The 23,427-nt window shown below is 47.1% G+C and overlaps 1 protein-coding gene across 1 annotated transcript; it reads right to left on the bottom strand.

Annotated features, from left to right (window-relative positions):
* Window positions 1-6,988: 6,988 nt before the first annotated feature.
* Window positions 6,989-9,964, bottom strand: LOC146058138 (E3 ubiquitin/ISG15 ligase TRIM25-like). The gene has a single exon (XM_083170173.1). The coding sequence runs from the start codon at window positions 9,893-9,895 to the stop codon at window positions 8,051-8,053; it is 1,845 nt and encodes a 614-aa protein (XP_083026299.1). The 5' UTR covers window positions 9,896-9,964; the 3' UTR covers window positions 6,989-8,050.
* Window positions 9,965-23,427: the final 13,463 nt, after the last annotated feature.

The raw sequence follows: 23,427 nt of genomic DNA, 5'->3' as shown, positions 1-23,427 counted from the left end.
AGCATCGTTCACCATCGCTCGTGCTCTTTCAACGATTGTTCGGTTCGCCCTTTCACTTACGCCATTCTGTTCAGGCGTGTAGGCCATCGTCAGCTGATGCTTTATGCCATGTTTTCTGAGAAAGTCGGTTAGAACTTCATTTTCGTACTCTCCCCCATTGTCGGACCTCAGGACCTTTAGCTTAATACCCGTCTGAGTTTCCACTAGGTTCTTGTACTCCACAATTTTCTTGACCACCTCACTTTTCTTCCTTATGAAGTATACGTGTGTCATTCTTGTGGCGTCATCGATGAGAGTCATGAAGTATTTGTAACCACTGGATGACTCCTCTTCCATTGGTCCGCACACATCTGTGTGCACCAGAGCTAATTGTGTTTCTGCTCTGCCTGCTGACTTGGGAAATGGGTTGCGGGTCTGCTTGCCTTTTATGCAACTCTCGCACACAGGTCTTCCGGTGTCCTTCACTGTGATTCCTGTTGCCATTCCATCAGCTAATTTCTGGACATTGTCATATCCTAAGTGTCCCAAACGTCTGTGCCAGAGTTCCATCGACTCATTTTCAGCAGAGGCTGCCAAAGCTACACATTCCTCTGTGTCCAGGACGTATAGTTGGTTGCATCGGGTTGCTGAAGCAATTACAGTCCCTCTTTCATTATGCACCATACACTTGCCCTTTGCAAACTGGACTCTGTAGCCTTTTGCCTCGAGTACGCTGATAGCGATGAGGTTACTTCCCAATTCTGGTACATACAGGACGTCTTGGATATCTGTGACTACTGTCTGTCCCTCAATTCTTAGTCTCACTGTGATTGTCCCAACATTTGAAGCAGTAAGGACCTTTTCACCAATCCCGGTAACTGTTGTGGGGTTACACTGTGTTAAAGAATTGAACCACTCCTTGTTGCAGCTGAAGTGTCTAGAGGCTCCCGAGTCCATGTACCAGAGATCCCTCCTTGGCTTGTCTGTTACATTCAGTGCTGACTCGTTCTTCTTATCATGCCGCTTGTGCATGCCACTAGTGTTCTTCAGCCTGCATTCTGAAGCCTTGTGCCCTACTTTGTGGCACACATAACATTTGAATGTGCATTTCTTGGGTTTCGCACCCTTTGCTACTAAGGCAGAACCCTCAGCTATGGCATCCTTGTGGATTCTCTCTTGGAACTGTAGTAGTTTGGCTCTCACAACTTCAGTTGTAAGCTTGGTTTCATTTGACTCTAGTGCGACAACTAGGAAGTCAAATTCTTCTGTCAAGTTCTGCAGCATTACCATCGCCACTTCTTCCTCATCCACTTTTGCTCCTACACATGCCAATTGCTGAGCTATCGATAGTATCTTATCAATATAATCGTTCATGTCCTTGCATGCATTCAGCTTTGTTCCATACAGTGTGCGTCTCAGACTTATCCTTCTCATTAAGCCTTTATTCTCATAAGCACCTTGTAGAGTTGTCCACATGTCCTTAGCGGACTCCTTCCCACAGATAGTAGAATAAACATGCTGCTCCACAGCCAGGCCTATTGTGCCAATGGCCTTGTCTACCTCTTCTGGGTTTGGACTATCTCCTGGGGCTATTGTGACTTTCCATAGCTTCTCCCTCTTAAGCTGCATTTCCATAGCGAACTTCCATGTAGTATAATTCTCTGAGCCTTTGAGCTTTGGAAAGTTCATGCTATGCCCTGTACTGTGCATTCTCGTTAACTCTCCCACAAATGGCAATTTTGAAATAATTCCTTTGTGTTCTTTTATGTACTGCGCTAGCACTTTGTCTTCAGGGGGTTAATCTTCGCGCACGTGACGTGCTGGGCCCATAACCTATTGGCAGAGTGTCTATAAGTACGTGCAGTGTGGTTGTCAGACCTCACACTTAGAAGATATAACCAAATGAAGGGTTTATTCAAGTGGCAGGCTTGTAGGTTACAACAGTACTTTAGTAGTTAACTTCAAGCGGTAATACAAACTGGTACATTGGGAACGACAGTCTCTGGTTGTTACTTAGCTGTAGCGTTTTGGCGCGTGCAGGGTCAATGACAGTTTGCTGGTTTACGCTGCGGTATCTCTCCCAGTCTCGCTGCTGCCAATGATGACTGATCTCCCTGTGCAAAAGGTCACGCTGGTAACGGGATTACAGCGGGGACTTGCTCCTATGCGCTCCGGTGCACGTGGAGCTACAAACAGCATGGACGGAGTCACATACGCTCTGAGGCACACACTACGCGGGGACTTCCTCACAGGAAAGGGGACGCTGCCAGCAGGGTCAGGGGTCTCTGCCCTGCTATTCGCTTAAGCGAGCTGTCACTCAGGGTGACGCCTAGCTGCGTTGGCTGCAAGGGGACAAGGCAGACTGTAAGCCTTACACTAAACAGTGTATGGAGACAGGCGCTGAGCGCTGCAATCTAACACAGGTGACAGTCATAGAGTGACAGTCGGGGCTCGGGGGTGAAGTGAGAGAGGAATTCAAGAAAGCAGCCCAGGCATAGTGGGTGGGGGAGAGGTGTTGGTTACACTTACAGTCACTGCCGCACTCGTCCTCCTGCTGCCTGGCTCTCCTGGTCCCGCTGACTGACACTGCTGCTGCTGCACGGCTCCCTCTCTGCTGCCTCTCTCTGCCTTAAACTCTGGGGCCAGACACTCCCACTGCCCGGCTCTCCTGGTCCAGGTCCTGCTCACTGACACTGCCGCTGCGCACTTCTCCCTCTCTGCTGCGGCTGCCTCTTCAACCCTGGGCACTCCTGCTCAGGCTGCCGCAGCCAGAGATAATCGTCTCCGCTGCCCCCGCGTCCTGGCTGCTTCCCACACAACCCGCGGTGGCCGGCATTTAGATATCATGACGCCGGAGTCCGGACATAAATACGTCATGACGTCGCGCCTGCAACTCTGGGGAACAGGCGGCCGGCCCGGGCCCTCCTCCACGTAGCTGTGGAGGTCGGCGGCCATGTTCCTGTAGCCACAGCCCGCAGACATGTTAAAAGACTACAGGAACATGGCCGCCGGCAGTGTAAGCATAGGTAAGGCGGACGCGGCCCGCAGCAGTCCAGTCAGAGCGGCCTGGGTGGCACATGGCACTCTGCCCCCCGGCCCAGCCCGCCCCTGCCTGCACAGGTGTTTTTATAATGTCCTTTTTTCCCCTGACAACAGTGTACTTCTAGCCCACCATGTGCTATTTGTGTAATGTGTACCTCCACTGATTGCACACCCTGCCAGCAGTAACCGTGCACCACAGCTGATTGCACCCGCTCTCCCATATCTGCATTGGGTCCTTGTACAGCCCAACATGGCTGTCTCATCTGGTATATGTGGATGGAATAAAAAAAAACACGGATGGACGGTGACCTACCTACATGTCACGGTAGGTAAGTATGTGTATGAATGGGTTCTGAGCATAATAAAGTTCTTCTTTAATGGTATGTGTGTTTTTATTTAACTATTTGTACTGCTGTGGGACTACAAGTCCAAGCGGGCCCTTTAATGCCCCGCATGCTGGGACTTGTGGTTCTCCAAGTACCTGCATGCAGTGCAGGCTTGCTGAGACTCATAGTTCCACAATAATACACAATAGTTAGCTCTATTTTTTACACAATCATCAGCTCGGTGCCCAATGCCCAGGGGCACCGAGGACAGGCCCAGGCTTCAGTCTGGGCCGGTAAATTCTGGAGAACCCCTTCATTGGGGGGTCCCCACTTCCCCAGGATCCCTGCCCAGACTGACCAGTCAGGGGGTGAATGTCTTGGCCGGGGGGGGGGAACTTATATAAAAAGTTTCCCCCCGGCTGTGGCATTACCCTTTTGGCTGGTTGGGCCTGGTGCTGGTTCCTGAAATACAATTGACCGTTAGTAGTTTTTTCCCCCGTATTTTGGAAACCGTGGGCCTGGTGCTGGTTTTAAAAAATATGGTGAACCCCTATTTGGTTTTTTCCCTGATTTTTTAACCCCAGGATGGCTCTTTAAGCCTGGGGCTGGCTATGGTTATTTTTTCTATTTTTTTTACACTGCAGCCTGCACGGATCTGACTGATCCATGAAGGCTGCCAACTCGTATTTGTATTTAGTGGCCTTATATACGGCCGCTAAATATGAATTCGTATCAGCCAGAATACAACAGGCTACGCCGACTGAGTCGTATTCGTATTCTTAGTAAATTTTCCCCCTTGAGTCCTGTTGGAGAAAGTGCGCTACAGTATATAAATAAAATGTACATACTAGGGAATGTATAGGGTTAGTCACTTGGGGCTGGGTTAAGTTCAGGCTACTGAAGGGAAGCTTAGGGCTAGGCTGCAAGAGAGGAAGGTAAGTTTTCAAGATTCCAACCTTGTTTAAAGTTGTTAGGAGATGTGGTGTAAGAATTTTCCTCTTATTACTGAGTTGAAGACATACAGGGGGATGAGGAAAGATTGGGTTATCTAGAAGAGGGATCATCTGAGAAAGACGATGAAATTTGTAGGTTTTCAGGGTTATCCAGAGTATCAATAAAGGGTTTACACTTTTTAAGGAGTGGTTCTGGGTCACATCATATTTAGCATTAAAGAGCGTTTTTCAAAGAGCACCAATTGAAATATTTTACTTCGTAATTCGGTTATAGTAGGTGACGTATGGGAAATTCAATGGATTAATATAATTTTCTTTGCCATGGTAAAAATTATCGTAAGTAGAGGTATCATGTGTTTACATCTGAATGTAGATATCCACTTATCGAAATTTAGGCATAGACAGATTTGAGGGTCTAAAGGGAAGACATAGCAAGCATCTTATTCACATAATTCATAACTTTGCGCCAAAATTTAAGGATCTTTGAGCAAGACCAGAAACAGTTCCACTTTAGAAACTAGGGACTCAAAAGTAATTATGCCTCTGTACAAAGCATTAGTTAGACCGCACCTCGAATATTGAGTACAATTCTGGGCCCCACACTATAAAAAGAACATCATAGAATTTGAAAAAATCCAAAAAAGAGCAACAAAGCTTATTAGGGGAATGGAGAATTTAAGCAGGGCCGTTTCTAGAGGCGGACAAGCCGTGCAGCAGCCCGGGGAGCCACACGACTTGTCCGCCTCTGTTAAACAGCTGGGGCGCCCGGCAGCTCCCCCCAACGCTGCCGCTGCCTCCCTTCCTCCCCCTCTCCCCGTCCGCCAGGACTGCCACAGGCATAGAGCTGATTTCCCAGGGAAAGGGGAGTGCATCACGCATCTCTCCTTCCCCTCACTCACTGTGTCACCGGGCTGTCAGCCCATCAGAGCTTGCAGGCCAGCAGCCAATCAGAAGGTATGAATGGGGGGCAAAATTTTATTTCTTTGCCGTGGGAGCTAAATTGTTTAATTGTCTAGAAATGGCCCTGAAGGAGATATTAAAAACATAAAGTGGAATAGTGGTGCTTGAAGGTGCTTTAAGAGCCGGGCAGCGGGGTCAGTTTGGCGAATGTGCAGTGTCCCTGCGGCAGATGGGAACTAGTAGCACTACTAGTTCCCATCCGCCGCAAGCCCCCGCCGCTGACTTCCGATCTGCCACAGGGACCCCGCCGCACACTGCCCATTCACCGAACGGACCTTGCTGCCTCCCCAGCAAAGCATGGACCCAGCTGCCCGGATCCCCACACGCTGGCCAGGTACCAGGGGAGGGGGAAACCGGTGTGGGATCCAAAATACCGGTTCAGACCCGCTCACACACTGCAAAAATAACAGGTCTGAACCATGAATGTCTTTCTTTTTAGCCATTTTTAATTACCGGTTTTCTTGAACCGGTAATTTAAAATTGGCGCTTTCACACTGCAGCTATAACCATTTTGAAACGGTTTATAATCTGCAAATTACCGGGTTATAGCAGCGGCGTGAAAGGGGTATAACAGTGCAGTGTTTGCAGCTACGGCAAACAGACTGTTCGGCGGGTACATGCACCCAAGACAGTGGGCGTGAGGGGATAGTCGTCCCCATGGGAACGGCCAGTGTTTCATGGGCAAACACTTGGCGTTCCCATGGAAATCACCCCATGATGTGGGTGTTGGGGACAGGCAGCTGCCCGCCCACTTTCCCCTGAGAGTCACTTTAGATATGCGTGCACTCACTACATCTTTCGATGTCGGCCAATTTGCAGCCGTGCGAGTCAACCAGAATAAGGTCCTATGTGTAAAGGGCACTTACTGTGGTCATTTTGAGTAAGGGGTACTACAGCTGTGGGCATTATGTGATAAGCGGAAATACTCCTGTACACATTATGGGCATGATTCTGGTTCACTTGCAAAAGCAAATTCTCTCTCTAATGAACAAAACCATGTGCACTGCTGGTGGGGCAGATGTATCATGGTTTTGCCCATTAGAGAGAGAATTTGCTTTTGCGAGTAAACCAGAATCAATCCCTATGTGGAAAGGAAACTACTACTGTGTATAAGTGACACTGCAGTGTGGTAAAACATGTACAAGACTACTATGTAGCGTAACTTGAATAAGGGCACTACTTTGTGTCATAATATGAATAAGAAGAACTACTATGTGGTCTAATAGCAATCAATGGCACTCACATTAGGTGTAATGTGAAAATGACTGTGCTACTGTGTGGCATAATTTGAATTGGGGGTTACTTTGTGTGATCACTCCCCGTGCTTGTGATACCACTGCCCCTTTCAAAAGTAGAGGAAGGAGAATACAAATTTATAGATTGCAGGGGGTGCGGAAAACCCCCGGCACTGTCCCGGGTTCCGTCTAATATAATGAATGGGGGCAACCTCTCCAGTACCATTCCATGAAAAACATGTGACAATACATAGGTCACATGTCACATGCAAGATAACTTAATGGGGGTGATAAATTATGCTTAATTGAATACCCCCTAACTCATACCCTATCCCTTTCTCTATATACTTCTGGAATATATATATATTATATATACATACATACACATACATATACGCGGTCTGTGATCCTTGAACCTTTTGTCCATTATCCCCTTGTATGGCGCTACAGAAGCCTTGTGGCGTTTTATAAACAATAACACATTTACTGCGCATTGGCATAAGATGTTTTTATTTTACTAATCTTTAAATGTAATTACAAAAATCCTTGATATACATCCCAACATTTTAGGCAGAAAAATCAGGACAAAAATAAGGAAACGTAAAAAAAAAAAAACCATGAAAATGATCTCTGAGAAAAGATATTCACTAACCCAACTCAGAAATGATTCCGAAAGGGTATTCTAGTGATTTGTCCATCCTCTGTGTTACACACACTTCTATAATAGAGAAGAATTATACTCTGTGATTATGACGAATAAGGATAAGCAATGGGGCCTGCTGGGAGGTGTAATCAAATTCAGATGTGGCTGATAGGTCGTCAATCAAACGGTCAACAGGCAATACGTCGATCACTAATGATCGACAGGCAAAAGGCCGACACATGAATAAAGGTCAACATTGACAAAGGGTCGACACGGGAAAGCTTGACCTTAAAAAAGGTCCACATGAATGCTTTGTGATAAAAAAAAAAAAAGACTTGTTCGTACTTTACCATCCCAGTGGGCATAGAGGGAGAATAAAATAGTGTGCCAACACGACGAGGCCCCGTGCCCAAAGCATGTCCATGTCAACATCAAAAAATGTAAATACTCATGTCGACCTTTGCCATGTCAGCCTTTTCAGGTCCACCCTATGACCCATACCCATCCAATCCATCCCAAATTATTTGCAGCACAGAAGTGCTAAGGGGAGATACATCCTGCATTTAGATAGACATAAAGTGGTTCAGCTTCTAACTGCCATTTATCTAGAACAACCTGTAAAATGATTGAATCTGGTTGGCTGCTGTGGGCAACTTCTCCAAAAGATTACGGGCCAGATGTATCAAGCTTCAAAATTGATAAAGTGAGGAGTGATAAACAGCCAGCCAATCAGCTCCTGCCTGACATGTTACAGGCTGGGTTTGACAAATGAAAGGTAGGAGCTGATTGGCTGGTTGTTTATCACTCTCCACTTTATCACTTTTTGAAGCTTGATACATCTGGCCCTACACCCCTTCTACCTATCAGAGAACCCCTTGTTGTCACCACTTTCAGGGGGTGGGTTTCTTTCGATTATTTGCCACAGCTATTGACCGTCCCAGATATTTGAGTGCACCCTCTCCCTATACAGTATGCAACATATAGGGGCTCAGTGAAGGTGACAGAGAAGGTGTGTAAGTGCCTCATTGGAACCAGAGCATAAAAGGACATCTGTCCGGCCTCATAGTCCAGATATATCCCCACATTTTTACAGGAAGTGCTGCCAGGTAACCGGATGTGTTTCCCGTCATGTGTCAGTGAATACTGGTTGGAAAGCCCCTTACACAAAGCCCAGGACTTGTCATTATAACCAATGTGTGACTGGTCTCCTCTCCGGTCTATACTGGGATAGCACAACCCAACACTCCACCACCCGCCATCACTGACCGTCATATCCAGGTAATGTCGCCCTGAGGAAAAGCTTGTGGTGCTTAGAACCTGGTTATAATGCTGGAATCTCCCTGGTGTTTTTGACTGACGCCGGATTGTATATGACCATCTTGCAATACATATTTGCGAACTAATTTCTGTCAAATGTATATTATTACCAGCTGTGTTTGCATCCAGTAATATAATGTTAGGTTCCTGGAAATATAGCCCTATTTTTAAACCTGTCATCATGTCAGATTGTGTGTTTAGACCCAGTGCTATGTCTGTAGGCTCAGGAACATTTTCCTTTACAGCTGTAATTACATCAGATTCTGTATTAGACGCTGGGTTTCCACCCAGAGTCTTTTCAGTAGCATCTAGAACATGGTTTCCCTTCCCTAAAGACGTGACTAGACCAGATTCTGCATCACCTGCTGGGCTTACATCCTGTGTGTGGTCAGTAGATTCCTGCACATAGATCCCGTTCTTTATACCAGTTATTATATCATATAATGTGTGTAATGTCTCTGAGATGTGACCTGAATCCAGCTCGTTTTCAACATGGACCTGGTTATCATGTCTGTCTCTGTCCTCAGCATCACACCAGTCACCTATGTCCGGTTCCTGTAAGACAGTCACTGGGTCAGATATGTTACACAGCTCCTCAATGTGACGCATCTTCCCGGACAGCTCGTCCTTCTTTATTTCCAGCTGCTGGATCAGATCGGAGACTGAGAGTAAAACGCGCTGTTCCTGCCTGGAGATCTCACTCAGGACTCTCTTCTCCAGGTCTTTCAGCTGTCTCCTGATGTCTCTAAACAGGGCAGTGACTGTCTCTTTAACACCAGCTGCTTTTTCCTGATCACCCATCCTGCGCTCCTGCAGTCTCTGGACTCTTTTCTCAGCCTCCTCTCTCTTTATTGCCAGTTTCTGCAGAACATTCTTCAGCTTCTCCTTCTTCTTCACAGAGGCCACATCCAGCAACTCCACATGGTGTCCCCGGTGTTCTCCAGCCAAACTGCAGGACACACAGATACAGGCAGCATCCTCAGTGCAGTAATACTCCAGGACCTTCTTATGGACGGAGCATTTCCTATTCTCCAGGGCAGTGGTGGGATCGGATAAGATGTGTTCTGCTGACTTGCTGTGTACTCGCAGGTGTTTGTCACACAGATGAGCCTCACACATCAGACAGGACTTAGCAGCAGGTACAGGAGAGTCCACACAATAGGTGCAGAAGATTCCAGTCTCGTCCTGCTCTGGCCGAGTAGACCGGAAACTCTGCAATATGTTACACAGAGTTATGTTCCCCTGCATCGCAGGACGCTCCTGACACTCTGCTCTGCAGTCAGGGCAGCTATAAACTCCAGAACCCTCCTGGGCATCCAACACTTTCTCAATACAGACCCGGCAGAAGTTGTGGCCACATCTCAGGGTCACTGGATCTGTATAAATGCTCAGGCAGATGGAACAGTCCAGCTCCTTTCTCAGATCAGCAGCAGACGCCATCACTGCAGCAGGAGGGAGAAATGAAAGTGAAAGTCTCTGAGAATCAGGAACTACAGAGGTCAAGGCAGATGTGTCCTCTCAGATTACAGCTAGTTATACTGAGGGACATACCCACAGGAACTCTGCAGTCAGTGAACCTCATTTAAAATGCACAGCACCAGTTATCTAGATTGCAGTCAGCTGCGTAATAGGTTTATTAACCCTTTCCACACCTCTTCTCTGAGTTAAAATAACATTTTATAAGGAATACATTATACATTACTAGTAAGCCCTGCTTGAAGCAAAATCTACCTTGTGATTGCCTCTGTGTTTGTGCATGTGTGACAGAGAGATGTAGTTTCACTTGCTGCCAACAGATGGCAGTGTTTCAGAGACACACAAACGGACACTAGACATATATATATATATATATATACTAGGTGATTCATCGCGCCCTACGGGCGCTCTTCACACCGTCGTAAGGGGCTTCGCCCCCTTAATTTGTGAATGTTTGTATTGTGAGAAATATGGTTAGAATTGTATGAAAGATGCCTGTATTGCAACTTGAGTTATAGGTGAAATGTGTTAAATAGAGAGCATATGAGCGACTCCCCAGCATACTTGCCTACTTTTATCTTCACCTTTCCGGGAGAAGCCCGTAGAGGCAACACATAAAGGGGGGCGGGAGCAAGGCTGACATCACTTGGCCCCGCCCCCCATGACGGAAACCTCCGTGATTCGCGGGCCGTGAGGGAGGGGGCGTGGCTTAAATGACGCGAAATGACGCGAAATGCCGCAATCGCGTCATTTAAGCCCCGCCCCCTCCCCGCGGACCCGCGATTTCAGGTAATTTTAACCAGCGGGCAAGGATGGAGCGGGGCAAATCCCAGAATGCGGGAGACTTGCCCACCTTTCCGGGGGGTCGGGAGAAGGACCCGATTTCCGGGAGGCTCCCGGCCATTCCGGGAGGGTAGGCAAGCCTGCTCCCCAGTGGTGGAAGTTACGGTTTAGGAGAGCAGGAGGCTGGATAGTGATAGGGGTGTGTGGGCATACGGGGGACTAAAGAGGAGGGTGGGGGACGCTGTGCTGCTTCTGCCAGTGGGTGAGGGTCCAGCGTGGCAGCACAGGAGTACAGGACGGTGGCCCTGAGTCAGTGTCTCCTCCTACTGGGTGGGAGTTAGGGTGCATGAGAGCAGGAGGCTGGGTGGTAAAGCATGATAGGGGAATGTGGGCAACACAGGGTGAGCGGCTTCCCACTGGTGGAAATTACGGGGCAGGAGAACAGGAGGCAGGGCAGTGATAGAGGTTTGTGGGCATGAGGGGTAGTAAAGGTTTTTGTCTGTTGCAGAGTAGGGATGGGCATTGGTGCAGACGCCATCGATGGTTGGCATTGATGGCGATTTTGCACCCTGCCATCGATAGTAGTAACATATTACTTGGATAACCATCAATTGTTGTAGCTATCGATGGTCATCCATTATATCTGACTCAATAGGCCGTGGGTCAGAACTTGGTGGCGGGACTTCGGGGTGTGGGTAGTGTGTAGCTATGCTCAGTGTCCCGGCACCTTAAAAAAATGTGAAACTTGATCGGTTCTCCTTTGCCATCGTTGTAGGGAAACCATCTGGTCCTCCCACATTGATGGCAAAAGTATTCAACATCGGCCATAAACCATCTATTATTTGAAATCATTGATGGTCGATGGGCATCCCTAGAACTGGAGGAGGGTGGGGGACAGTATGCAGCTCCCGGCAGTGGGTGAGCGTCTACTCCCAATGAGAGCAGGAGGCTGTATAATAGTGGTATGTGGGCAAGACATTGATAAAAGTTGTGGCGCTGGTGCAGAGGATCGTGGGGACACTTCTGGCAGTGGGGGAACCTGCAGTGCGGCAGCCAGGGCCAGATTTCCCACCTGCTTGTGGCAGTACAGGATCCCCCATTGTCACAGGGGTGTCGTGAAATGCGGGAGCGGGGTCGCGGGGGTCCACTGGGGGGTGGGATTGCCGGAAGAGGGTCAGGGGGGTCTGCAAATTGGGGGAGGGGGGTGTGCGGGGATCCGCGATTAGCGGGAGGGGGCGGGGGTCCGCAAATCGTGGGGAGGGGGCGCGGTGGGGGGCTTGAATTGTGGGAAGGGGGGTCCGCAAATTGCGGGAGGGGGGTTGTCGGGGTGAGTGAATTGCGGGAGGGGGGGTTGTGGCGGTCCATGAAATGTGGGAGGGGCGCGGGGGGTGCAGTGAATCAATGGAGGGGGGGCGCAGGGGGGTGGTGCGGGGGTCCGCGAATCGCGGGAGGGGGCATGAATCGCGGGAGGGGGGTCATGGGGGGCTGCGAATCGCAGGAGGGGGGTGTGGGGGGTGCCTTGAATTGCGTTAGGGGGGCGTGAGTCGTGGGAGGGGGGGTCCGCGAATCACGGGAGGGGGTCTGCAAATTGCGGGAGGGGGCGCTGGAGGGCGTGTGAATCGCGGAGGGATCCGCGAATCGCGGGAGGGTCTCGGGAGGTGCCGAGGGGGTCCGCAAATCGCGGGAGGGGGGCACTACGGGGGGTTCCGTGAATCGCGGGAGGGGGCGGGGGTCCATAAATCGCGGGGAGGGGGGGTGCGAATTGCGGGAGGGGGGATCGCAAATCACAGGAGGGGGTGCTGTGAATCGCGGGAGGGGGCGGTGGTCCGCAAATCGCGGGAGGGGGGGTCGCGGGGGAGGGGGTTCTCAGGGGTCCCGCGAATCGCGGGAGGGGGGGAGTCGCGGGGGTCCTGCGAATCACGAGAGGGGGTCGCGGGGGGGGGGGTTGCTGGCAGAGGGTAGTGGGGTGCGGGAGTGATGGTGGATGGTGGCTGTGGAGTAATGGTGGATGGTGGGCGTGTACTGCAGCCCTGGCTGGGCGGGGGGAGGTGATGTCAAGGGGGTGGAACGTTATACACATGAAAACGTTATACACATAAAATACTGGTCTTTCCCCTAGGGGGAGGGGCAGGTTTGTGTATGCTGCTGGGCGGGAACGTTAGCTACACAGGGGATGAGTGACAGATCTGGCTAAATATATAAGATATATATATATATATATATATATATATATATCCAGAATGAGGCTGTCAGTCAGTATAGCTTATGGTGCCCATACACTAGGGTGACATTGCATACAATCCATCAATTTCAACCGCATCGATAAATCGCATGAATGTATGCACATCGAATGTGATCGCAAGATATTATGGGGCAGATGTATTAAGCCTGGAGAAGAGATAAACTGGAGATAAAGTGGAGATAACTTGGAAGAGTTAACGCACCAGCCAATCAGCTGTGTTTGAAATATGACAGTTGGGATCTGATTGGCTGGTGCGTTATCTCCTTCCACTTTATCTTCAGTTTATCTCTTCACCAGGCTTAATAAATCTGCCCATATGTGCGATCGCATGTGTTTCTTAAACACATGTTTATCGCAATGTGATGTGCGATCTGTCAGTTTATAAACCTCCAGATAGCACAGCCCTCATTACATCACCCGATTTCAGGTCGCAAGAGGCATGTGATAAATCGTATGATGTATGCACATCAAATGCACAAAAAACACTTTCGATGCGATTTCATGCATGGGGAGCTTCAAGGGAAATCACAGCACAATATTGCACCGTACTCAATCCCCCTGGTGTATGGGCACCATTAGATGCGGACCAGAACCTCCCCCTCTTCCGCTCCCAGGCCACCCTGACTTTGGAGAAGGTGCAGTGGGTCCCCAAGATGTAATCGTAGCTCATGTCTGGGACCAGAGGCAGAATTAGTGATGGTGCAGCCGGTGCATTGCGCTGGAAACCTTGGGGGATCAAAGCGACAATGAGTCAGTCCCTGCTTGGACCATCGATGATAGTTTTGCCATCGATGGAGGAGAACCAGATGGATTCCCACCATTGATGTCACAGCAAAACTAGTTTTTTTTTCTTTTTTCCCTAAGGTGCCAGGACATAGAAACAGAATTTGATGGCAGATAAGAACCACTTGGCCCATCTAGTCTGCCCCTTTTTAAAACATGTTACCTCAAACCATATTTGATCCTAATTTCTTTGTAAGGATATCAATATGCCTATCCCAAGCATGTATAAATTGTACTACTGTATATGCCTCTACCACCTCTGATGGGAGGCTATTCCACTTATCTACTACTCTTTCTGTGAAGTAATTCTTCCTTACAATTCCCCTGAATCTTCCTCCCTCTAGTTTCATTGCATGTCCTTGTGTTCTGTTGCTCCTCTTCCTGTGCAGAATGTCTCCCACCTGTACCTTCCCCCCCCCCCGTGTCAGTGCATGTCCTCGTGTTCTGCTGCTTCTCTTCCTGTGAAGAATGTCTCCCACCTGTACCTTCCTCCCCCCAGTGTCAGTGCATGTCCTCGTGTTCTGCTGCTCCTCTTCCTGTGAAGAATGTCTCCCACCTGTACCTTCCTCCCCCCAGTGTCAGTGCATGTCCTCGTGTTCTGCTGCTCTTCTTCCTGTGAAGAATGTCTCCCACCTGTACCTTCCTCCCCCCAGTGTCAGTGCATGTCCTCGTGTTCTGCTGCTCCTCTTCCTGTGAAGAATGTCTACCACCTGTACCTTGTTTTAACCCGATATATTTAAATGTTTCTATCATGTCCCCTCTTTCCCTTCTCTGCTCTAAAGTATACATATTAAGATCTTTTAGTCTTTCCTGGTACGTTTTGTGATGTAGGCCATGCACCATTTTAGACAATGGGAAGTGACAGAAATATTATATGGCGCTGTGCTGCCCTGTTGTAACAACTCACGTAAGTGTCACCCACACTTAAATTACTATACAAACAAAAAGAGATGTGAAGTTGGTATACAATGAGGCGCAGAAGATACTTAGAAATATAGCAAGGTGTGGTCTTCCTTTTGCTAGTAGTATTCTTTTTTCAGTGGTCTTGGGGTCGTATTTTTGCCCGATGTCAATATTGATCCCAAAAAAGCAGAAACAAATAAAAAAGTTTTTACAATGTGTACAGTGTCTGAATAAATTATTCCTTTAGAATATAGGTGTATATTAAAGAGCAGAGTGACGTATGCGTACCAAACTCACGTTTGTATACGTCAGTGTAAAACTTATAAAGGTATCTTTCTTGGTGGTGTTCCGAAATATATTTGCTTGAAGCAGAAGATTTTTTTTTTTTTCAAGGTGTGCTCGGAAAAAAGGAAACACAAAGTGCAAATGTGTAGATCTGTTGTGTGACAGCAGGTTGTGCAAGGTTGTGTGTGAGGGGCTCAATTAGCGTACCTCACTCACCCAAAAGTGAAGGATAAAACATGCATAAAGGTTTCTTTAACTGAAAGGCGGGCGTACCCCAACTCACGATATTCAAGATGTTATCCAGGCACATAAAGGTATCTTTTCTCTCCTCAAGAAGTTATACAGGTGTTTCTCGATTTATCTCGGAGAAAAGGTTTGATAAACCAAATATCAGAAATTCATCATAACTACACAATTTTAGCTTAGAGTAAGGAATAGCAATTTGTAGTGGGCGTACCCAGACTCACACTTCGTGTGCTGGGTAGTCCACTTATAAAGGTTTCTTTCAGTTCACCAGGGTATAGGACTGTTAAACTCTATCACCGTGTATCATCCAGGGAACATATAAAAAAGAAAAGTATATCCCCAATGTAGATACCGCCTCAATACATGTGAGTATAAATTCAACCAAGGGTACTATGCGTACCTTACTCACCACTTAAGGTGGTGACACCAAGCCTGTAGCGGTTTCTTTTTATATTTCCAAAGTGACAAATGCCAATAGACAATGTTTTTTTATAAAAGTATGAAAAAAGCTTTTAATCCAGTATGTCCAAAGAGAACAGGAAGGCCCACCACGGGCTCAAAAAGTTAAAAACAATCCAATATAACACCAAAACGGTGTAAAAACACAATTTAAAAACAAAACAGAGCTAAGTCTGATACATACATCCGGGGGAGTTTTTTGGTGGCTGTTCACTCCTCTCCAATATCATCAACGCGTTTCGGTCGTGGACCTTTCTCAAGATATCATTTTTGTTGGGGCACTGGAAATTATGTAAAGTCATTTCCAGGGGCGTAACTTGAACACAGTGGGCCCCATAGCAAAATCTTGAAAGCCCACCCCCCCACCCCCATTAGTGTCAGGCAGTGAGAGAGTCAGGGATAGATTGTCAGAGAAAGGAAGTGTCAGGGATAGAGAGCGTGAGAGAGAGTGTGCCAGGGTACAGAGAGCAGGAGAAAGTATCAGAGAGAGAAAGAGCATCTGGGAGAAACAGAGAGCAGGAGAATGTGTCCATGAATTAGGGGGGGTGAGAGTCAGGGAGAGAGAGCAGAGAGGGTTGGAAAGAGCATCATGGAGAGAGAAATACCATGTCAGAGAGATAAATAGAGAGAGGGGAGCAAGAAATAGTGGGATACAGAGGGGAAAAAACAGGGGTGGGGGGTCATCCAGCACATGAAGGAGGGACCAGGTGGGGGGATACACAAGACAGACAGTTTTTGGGGGAAGGGGGGAGCAGGCTGACATGCTGGAGAGCAGGGAGGTGGAGCAGGCTGTCACACTGGAGATGGAGGGGGGCAGGCTGCTCACGCAGCAGAGCAGGCCATTACACAGGAGAGCAGGCTGTCACACTGGAGTTCAGGAGGGGGGGGGGGCAGGCTGTCACACAAGAGAGCAGGGGGTAGCAGGCTGTCACGCAGTAGAGCAGGGGGTAGCAGGCTGTCACGCAGGAGAGCAGGGAGGGCAGGCTGTCACGCAGGAGAGCAGGGGTGGAAGCAGACTGTCATGCTGGAGAGCAGGTGGGGAGCAGGCTGGCTCCTCCACCATGACCCGCTGAGCCTACCCCCGCATCCCACCACCTGCCCGACCTCCTTTACCTGGTTGATCACAGGCAGCTTCGGAATTTCAAGTAAGGGACCACGCGGCACAGGCTTCTTCTGCAGGGGTCCACACCTCTGCGGCGTTACAGCTCTGCGGCACCCTGCACAGAGGTAACTGCTGGGACTGTGTGTGACGTGCGTGCAGGCCCAGGGATGACTGCCAGCTAGCGCCAAAGAGAATAGAGAAGGCAGCTGCAGCGCCCTCTAGAGTCTGGTGCTCATGCTGCCGAGTGCCCTGCATCCTGTCCCGTCCCTTCTCTACCAGCTGTCACTAAAGACACATTCTGCTCATCACAGCAGCGCCGCAGTTTCAATTTAAAAAAATTGAATAATTCAAACGGGTGCAGGGGATTGCCTGCTGGGCCCTCGGGCCCCCCCAAGCCCTCGGGCCCCATAGCAATTGCATCCCCTGCACCCTCCATCGTTACGCCACTGGTCATTTCTAATTTATGAGAAATAAATGGAGGTAGGTAGGGCAACGCGAAAGACTCAATCTGTCAATGCCCCTGATTCAGCAGTCAATGCTAGTATCACAACATAAGGGAATGGGGATGTGTTAGGCTAAGAGTTTTATTAAGAATTAACTTTATTATTATCTCTAAAATACTGTAGGTACTAGACAGACATATATATTAAACACACAAAAGTTAAATATAAATCAAAAACACTTGTTACGTTGATATGCCGCAAATATAGGGTTCTAAGTGGTTCTGCCTCCAATCGCTAATATTAAGTTATACCCCTTTCTGAAAAACCCGGGTTTTTCTTATGTCTGAAAGGGTCAACCCGGGTGTTAAAACCCAGGTCTCTGACCCTTCTTTTTACCTGGGTTGAGGACCTGGGATTTAAGACCCGGGTTGACCCTTTCAGACATAAGAAAAACCCGGGTTTTTCAGCAAATGACTGGGTAGAACTTTTGGAAAGAAATAATATTGAAGGCGCTTGACTCCGATGATAATGGATTCGATGGGGGAAAAAATACAGGACAAATAGTCAGTGGATTCTTGTTCAGAACCGTAACTTTGTCAATCCGTAAGACAAGTAATAAAGATGCGTACTTTTTACTCACAATTGGAGTGGTATGTGTACTCCTATCTGGGTTTCTTTATGACAGGACATATGATTGAAGTTTGTCCCTGTCAAGGTGTCCCTCGTTGTGAGTATCATGCAAATTCAATGGAAAAAAGAAGAACCATGAGTGAATGGTCGCTATTACAAATCGGATGAAGGATAGCGGGAACCAATAATGCGTACCCGACTTACTCAGAAACATATATTCATGTGTGCATAAAGGTTTCTTTTATATGGGATCACCAAAGTTTGTGAGGATCTGCCAATAATATGTATGCGTACCGTACTTACGGTGCATAACACGGTGGTACTCCTATCTGGGTTTCTTTTTAAAACGATCCCCTCTATGTATTTTTGGCAGCAGACTTTTGATCTCAAGCAGTGCATGCAAACAAAGGATGGAGACCGTCTTAATGTAGAATAGTGCTTTTATTGCTAAAAAAGCCAATTTGAGCACAGTTGAAAAGAATAAAATGAAATACCTGAAAGATGTCCTTATGGCAATAAGGACATAAAGAATAATGGGGCTCAGTCACTCTGCTATCCAACGCGTTTCGACAGACTCAGCTGTCTTTTTCAAGGCTACAGAGTGACTGACGCTGTGCCTGGTTTTATACTGTACTAGGTGAATAGCTTGATGACGCACTTCCGGTATGGACATAGTGCGTGAATTTAGTAATTCAACATAAGTTATGCTTAGCCTTTTAGGTTGATTAGTGTAGCGCTAATACAAGGAATCCACCAAGTTTATTTGTGTTCCCTTTAGCGCTCTGAATCTATTAAAACAGACACCGCCGTCTATTACTTCCGGTCTATGAGACGCAAGGAAGTGACGCGCGGCACCTGTATGGACCGCAAGTTCCGTCTTAAAATACCGGAACTGACATAACGCTGTCTTTATGGAACGCAGGCTTCCTTTCTATTGGAACGCAAACCTGTTTGTATTAGCGGGTTGCTTTGTATACGTTCCGCTTCCAGTCTTTACGTTTGTTTATAAGAAAGCACAGATTGGAAAACCTATTAAGGTGGTGCTTACTAAACCTTTTTCTGCTGTAAACATAACACATTTGGAAGGTGCATACGTTATCATGATGCGCTAATTAAGTGCATTTGATTAAAATTAACAATTTAATCTAAAGTGCATCAAGTGTTAAAAATTCATCTTAATATTAAAACATAATAAGATAAAAATAGCTTTCACCTAGTATGTATAGCTCCTTACAGGATATATGGTGCATTAAAAACAGTTAGAAAGTTTTATTAAGCATACAATATCAAAGTAAAAAGGTCATAAAAGATAAAAGATAAAAAGACTGTTGCCCTATAAAATCTAAGATAAAAACCATTTTAATTCAAATTCATGATTAAGACCATTTGGTGACAGTGAGTTAAGGTCATAAATCCAGCGCATCTCTTTTTTTGCCAACTGGATATCTCTGTTTTTATGACGCCAATCTGTTTTGACCCACTCTAATGCCCAAAAACCAGTCAGATGTTTTCAAGAGCTTTCATGTTTATCTCTAAAATGTAATGAGAATGGATGGTCCGGGAAACCCTTTTTAATGTTTCTTACATGCTCCGAAAGGCGGGTTTTAAGGCTTCTGGTAGTCTTGCCTACATACAGCTTATCACATGAACACCTAATTGCATAAATAACATAGGTGGAATTGCATGTGACAAACTGCTTGTATTTAAAAACCCGGTCATTCAATTTGACTTCTGCATATTTATTGCAAGGAGCGGGGCATACCTTGCACATGGAGCAGTCACCGCAACGGTAAAAGCCCTTGTTACGGATAAAACCACCTGCTGGTTTTTCTATGTAGGCACTAGAGACCAATTGGTCCCTAAGGTTCGGGGCCCTTCTATATATAAATTTGGGCCTCTCTGGCAATATATTGGTCAGAATAGGGTCTTTTAGAAGTAGATCCCAATTCCTTTTAAAAATGGTTTCCACTGATTTGTGGTATCCAGTATATTGAGTGTTAAACGCCAGTTGATGCTTATCAGCATTTGTACTAGAGGGTTGTGGTCTGGTTTCTAAAAGTGTCTCCCGTTCCACTTTTTTAGTTTCTTCTAGAGCTTTGTTGAGTAGGGCTGGTTTATATCCCTTTCTCAAGAATTTGTTGGTCATTACATCCGCGTTACCCTCAAAATCATTGGTCTTAGAACAGTTCCTTTTCAATCTGATGTATTGTCCCTTAGGAACATTGGTAAGCCAACTATTTAGATGGTTACTACTGGGATCTATATAGGTATTTGAGTCAGATGGTTTGGTATAATTGGTGGTTTCAAGTTTGTTATTATCTATATAGATCCTGAGATCCAGAAAATTCACCTCTTTTTTATTTATGTTAAATGTAAGATGGATATTGAGAGTATTGGAGTTAAGAAACTCACAGAAATTACTAAGGAGATCCATATCCATATGGCGTGGTGATATGGATCTCCTTAGTAATTTCATAGACCGGAAGTAATAGACGGCGGTGTCTGTTTTAATAGATTCAGAGCGCTAAAGGGAAACGCGTTGGATAGCAGAGTGACTGAGCCCCATTATTCTTTATGTCCTTATTGCCATAAGGACATCTTTCAGGTATTTCATTTTATTCTTTTCCACTGTGCTCAAATTGGCTTTTTTAGCAATAAAAGCACTATTCTACATTAAGACGGTCTCCATCCTTTGTTTGCATGCACTGCTTGAGATCAAAAGTCTGCTGCCAAAAATACATAGAGGGGATCGTTTTAAAAAGAAACCCAGATAGGAGTACCACCGTGTTATGCACCGTAAGTACGGTACGCATACATATTATTGGCAGATCCTCACAAACTTTGGTGATCCCATATAAAAGAAACCTTTATGCACACATGAATATATGTTTCTGAGTAAGTCGGGTACGCATTATTGGTTCCCGCTATCCTTCATCCGATTTGTAATAGCGACCATTCACTCATGGTTCTTCTTTTTTCCATTGAATTTGCATGATACTCACAACGAGGGACACCTTGACAGGGACAAACTTCAATCATATGTCCTGTCATAAAGAAACCCAGATAGGAGTACACATACCACTCCAATTGTGAGTAAAAAGTACGCATCTTTATTACTTGTCTTACGGATTGACAAAGTTACGGTTCTGAACAAGAATCCACTGACTATTTGTCCTGTATTTTTTCCCCCATCGAATCCATTATCATCGGAGTCAAGCGCCTTCAATATTATTTCTTTCCAAAATTGACCAAAGGAGAAAAAAACTGCAGTGAATCTCCATCAATATTGTGGCAGCAGGGACTCCGTGACTGCGCCTTGGGACTTTTCTATACCTTTTTTCGACTGGGTAGAACTGCTTCACCCGGTAATTTGCTGCTGTAAGTGTGAAAGGGTGCAGGCTGCACCCGGGAAAATGACCCAGCAGTCAAAATGCAGGGTAATTCCCGGGTAGTATGTCCAAAAGGGGTATTATTAGCTAGAGCAGTGGTTCCCAAATTTTTTTGAATCACGGCACCCTAGAGTATCAGAGTATTTTTCAGGGCACCCCTAGGCCAAAAGTTTGTTACCAAGAATACAAAATAATAATAATTAAATTAAATAAGTTGTGCTTAAATGTTATCCTTAGGTCCAGTTATGTGGTGAGGAACATGATTCACTTCTGTTTATCCACGTATTTTATAACTGAAAGCCACAAGCACTGATTTTGCCCATTACATTGACCATAAACAATTTGAATTGGTTCTGGACCACCAACCTGAGGCACCCCTGCATGTGCTCCGAGCAGTGGTGTAGCTAGGTGCCACGGTGCCCGGAGCAAGGGCATGTTTCGCGCCCCCTCCCAATTTGTACACAAATATATATATATATATATATAGATATAGATAGATATATACGCATGTGTATATATATATATATATATATATATACACACACACACACACACACATATGTATGTATGTGTGTATATCTATATCTATATTATATATATATATATATATATATATATATATATATATATATATACACAGTGTGTGACAGGATGAGTGCAGGGCTTTCATTTTCGGCTTTGGGGGGGGGGGGGTGGAACAGGGGCGGATTGGGATGGAAAACCAGCCCGGGAAATTTATGAAAGGAGCCCTAATGGGGGTGGAGTCTGCTGAGGGTGTGGGGTCTGTGAAAGGGGGCAGGATGCCTACTTATAGAGTACTTTTCCAAGTTGCAGCCTTTCTTGCAACTTTCGCAGCAGTTGCATCTGCAACTTTAAGCTAATGCAGTTACACTGCCCATGGCCATGCACCAAATATATAAGGAGGAAAATACAAACACGTTTGCACCCGATATGTGTTCGGGGAGGGGGGGGGGGGAGTGTGTGTGTGCGCAGAAAGAAGGGAGAAAGACTGGTGGTCCCTCCGCCTGCAGCCTGCCCAAAACCCTATCCCTCCCTGCTAGTGTTTAAAAATAACCCCGCTGCCTAAACCTAGCCCCCGCCCCGTAGGCTAACCCAAGCTTCCCCCTCCGCAGACTAAACCCCCTTCCCTGACTGCCTGCTACTGCTCCCCGCAAACTCACCAATCAGGATGCTAGCTGTTAGGATTCCATTGTTAGCATCCTGATCCGTTTTGAGGTCATGGCACTAGCCCCTGCTCATGCAGTTTGGATGCCTGTGTCGGCATACTGAACGCTGGCATCCTGACTGGTGGGATGCTGACCACATCCCATGATAATTGAGGACCTCAATCACTGTTTAAAGTCCTAAACTGCAGCATTGAATCACAGTATTAAGAGCAGGCCATGCCCTATATACTAAAGTATACATTGAATCAGTGCTGCAGCAGAAAAGCAAAGTTTTTCAATAGTAAATGCTATTACCTGTGCAGGGTGCTGACCCCCTGTAGGGTAAGGGAGCAGGGGCAGGGGGGCTCCTCCAACTTGCTGACTTTGTCTTCAATCTTTGCTGGGACTGGGGTGCATAATGCTGCTAGTTGGCAGGCTCTGTACTCACACACGTGGCTGTGGAAGACCAGCCAGCAAGGGGTCCTCTAAGGGGCAGCTGAGCAGCAACCGCAGAGGAGTTCTCTGCACATTTCATAAGTGATCTCCAGTCACTGTTGGTTCTCAGCAGGCCCCCACATCTCCCCCCACAGAGTGCACATACTGGTTATCTGACACTCCTGGATATCGGAGGTCGGAGGCTGTCAGGAGTCGGACTCTCTAGTCCACACAGTGACAGCCGCTCCGCCCCCTCCCTGCACACACACTATCTCCAGTCCTAACAGCTCAGGGGCCCTTATTCTGGTTGGTGCGGTCGAGCCGCATATGCGGCTCCGACCGCACCAGACGAATCCCCGCCTACAAGACGGATCGGCACGGCCGTCCGTACACGGACGGCTGCCGATCCGCATGAAAATGGTGGAGGCGTACGCCTCCACCATAGTGGGAGCTGCCCCCTGCATTCGATGGTCGTCGACCATCGAAGGCAGGTCCGCACGCCGCGGCAGCTCCCGCAAGCTGAGACCACACGGACAATCGTCCGTGTGGTAGCTTGTATGGGGGCTGAAAGCTGACATCCGGCGACGTCAGCTTTCCGCCCCCATGAGTTGCGTCATGGCCTCATTACCA

Source organism: Crinia signifera, chromosome 2 (genome assembly GCF_055691185.1).
Source record: "Crinia signifera chromosome 2, ASM5569118v1, whole genome shotgun sequence".
Taxonomy (NCBI): domain Eukaryota; kingdom Metazoa; phylum Chordata; class Amphibia; order Anura; family Myobatrachidae; genus Crinia; species Crinia signifera.
The sequence above is the reverse complement of the archived record's forward strand: the minus strand, read 5'-3'. Positions and strand labels throughout refer to the sequence as shown.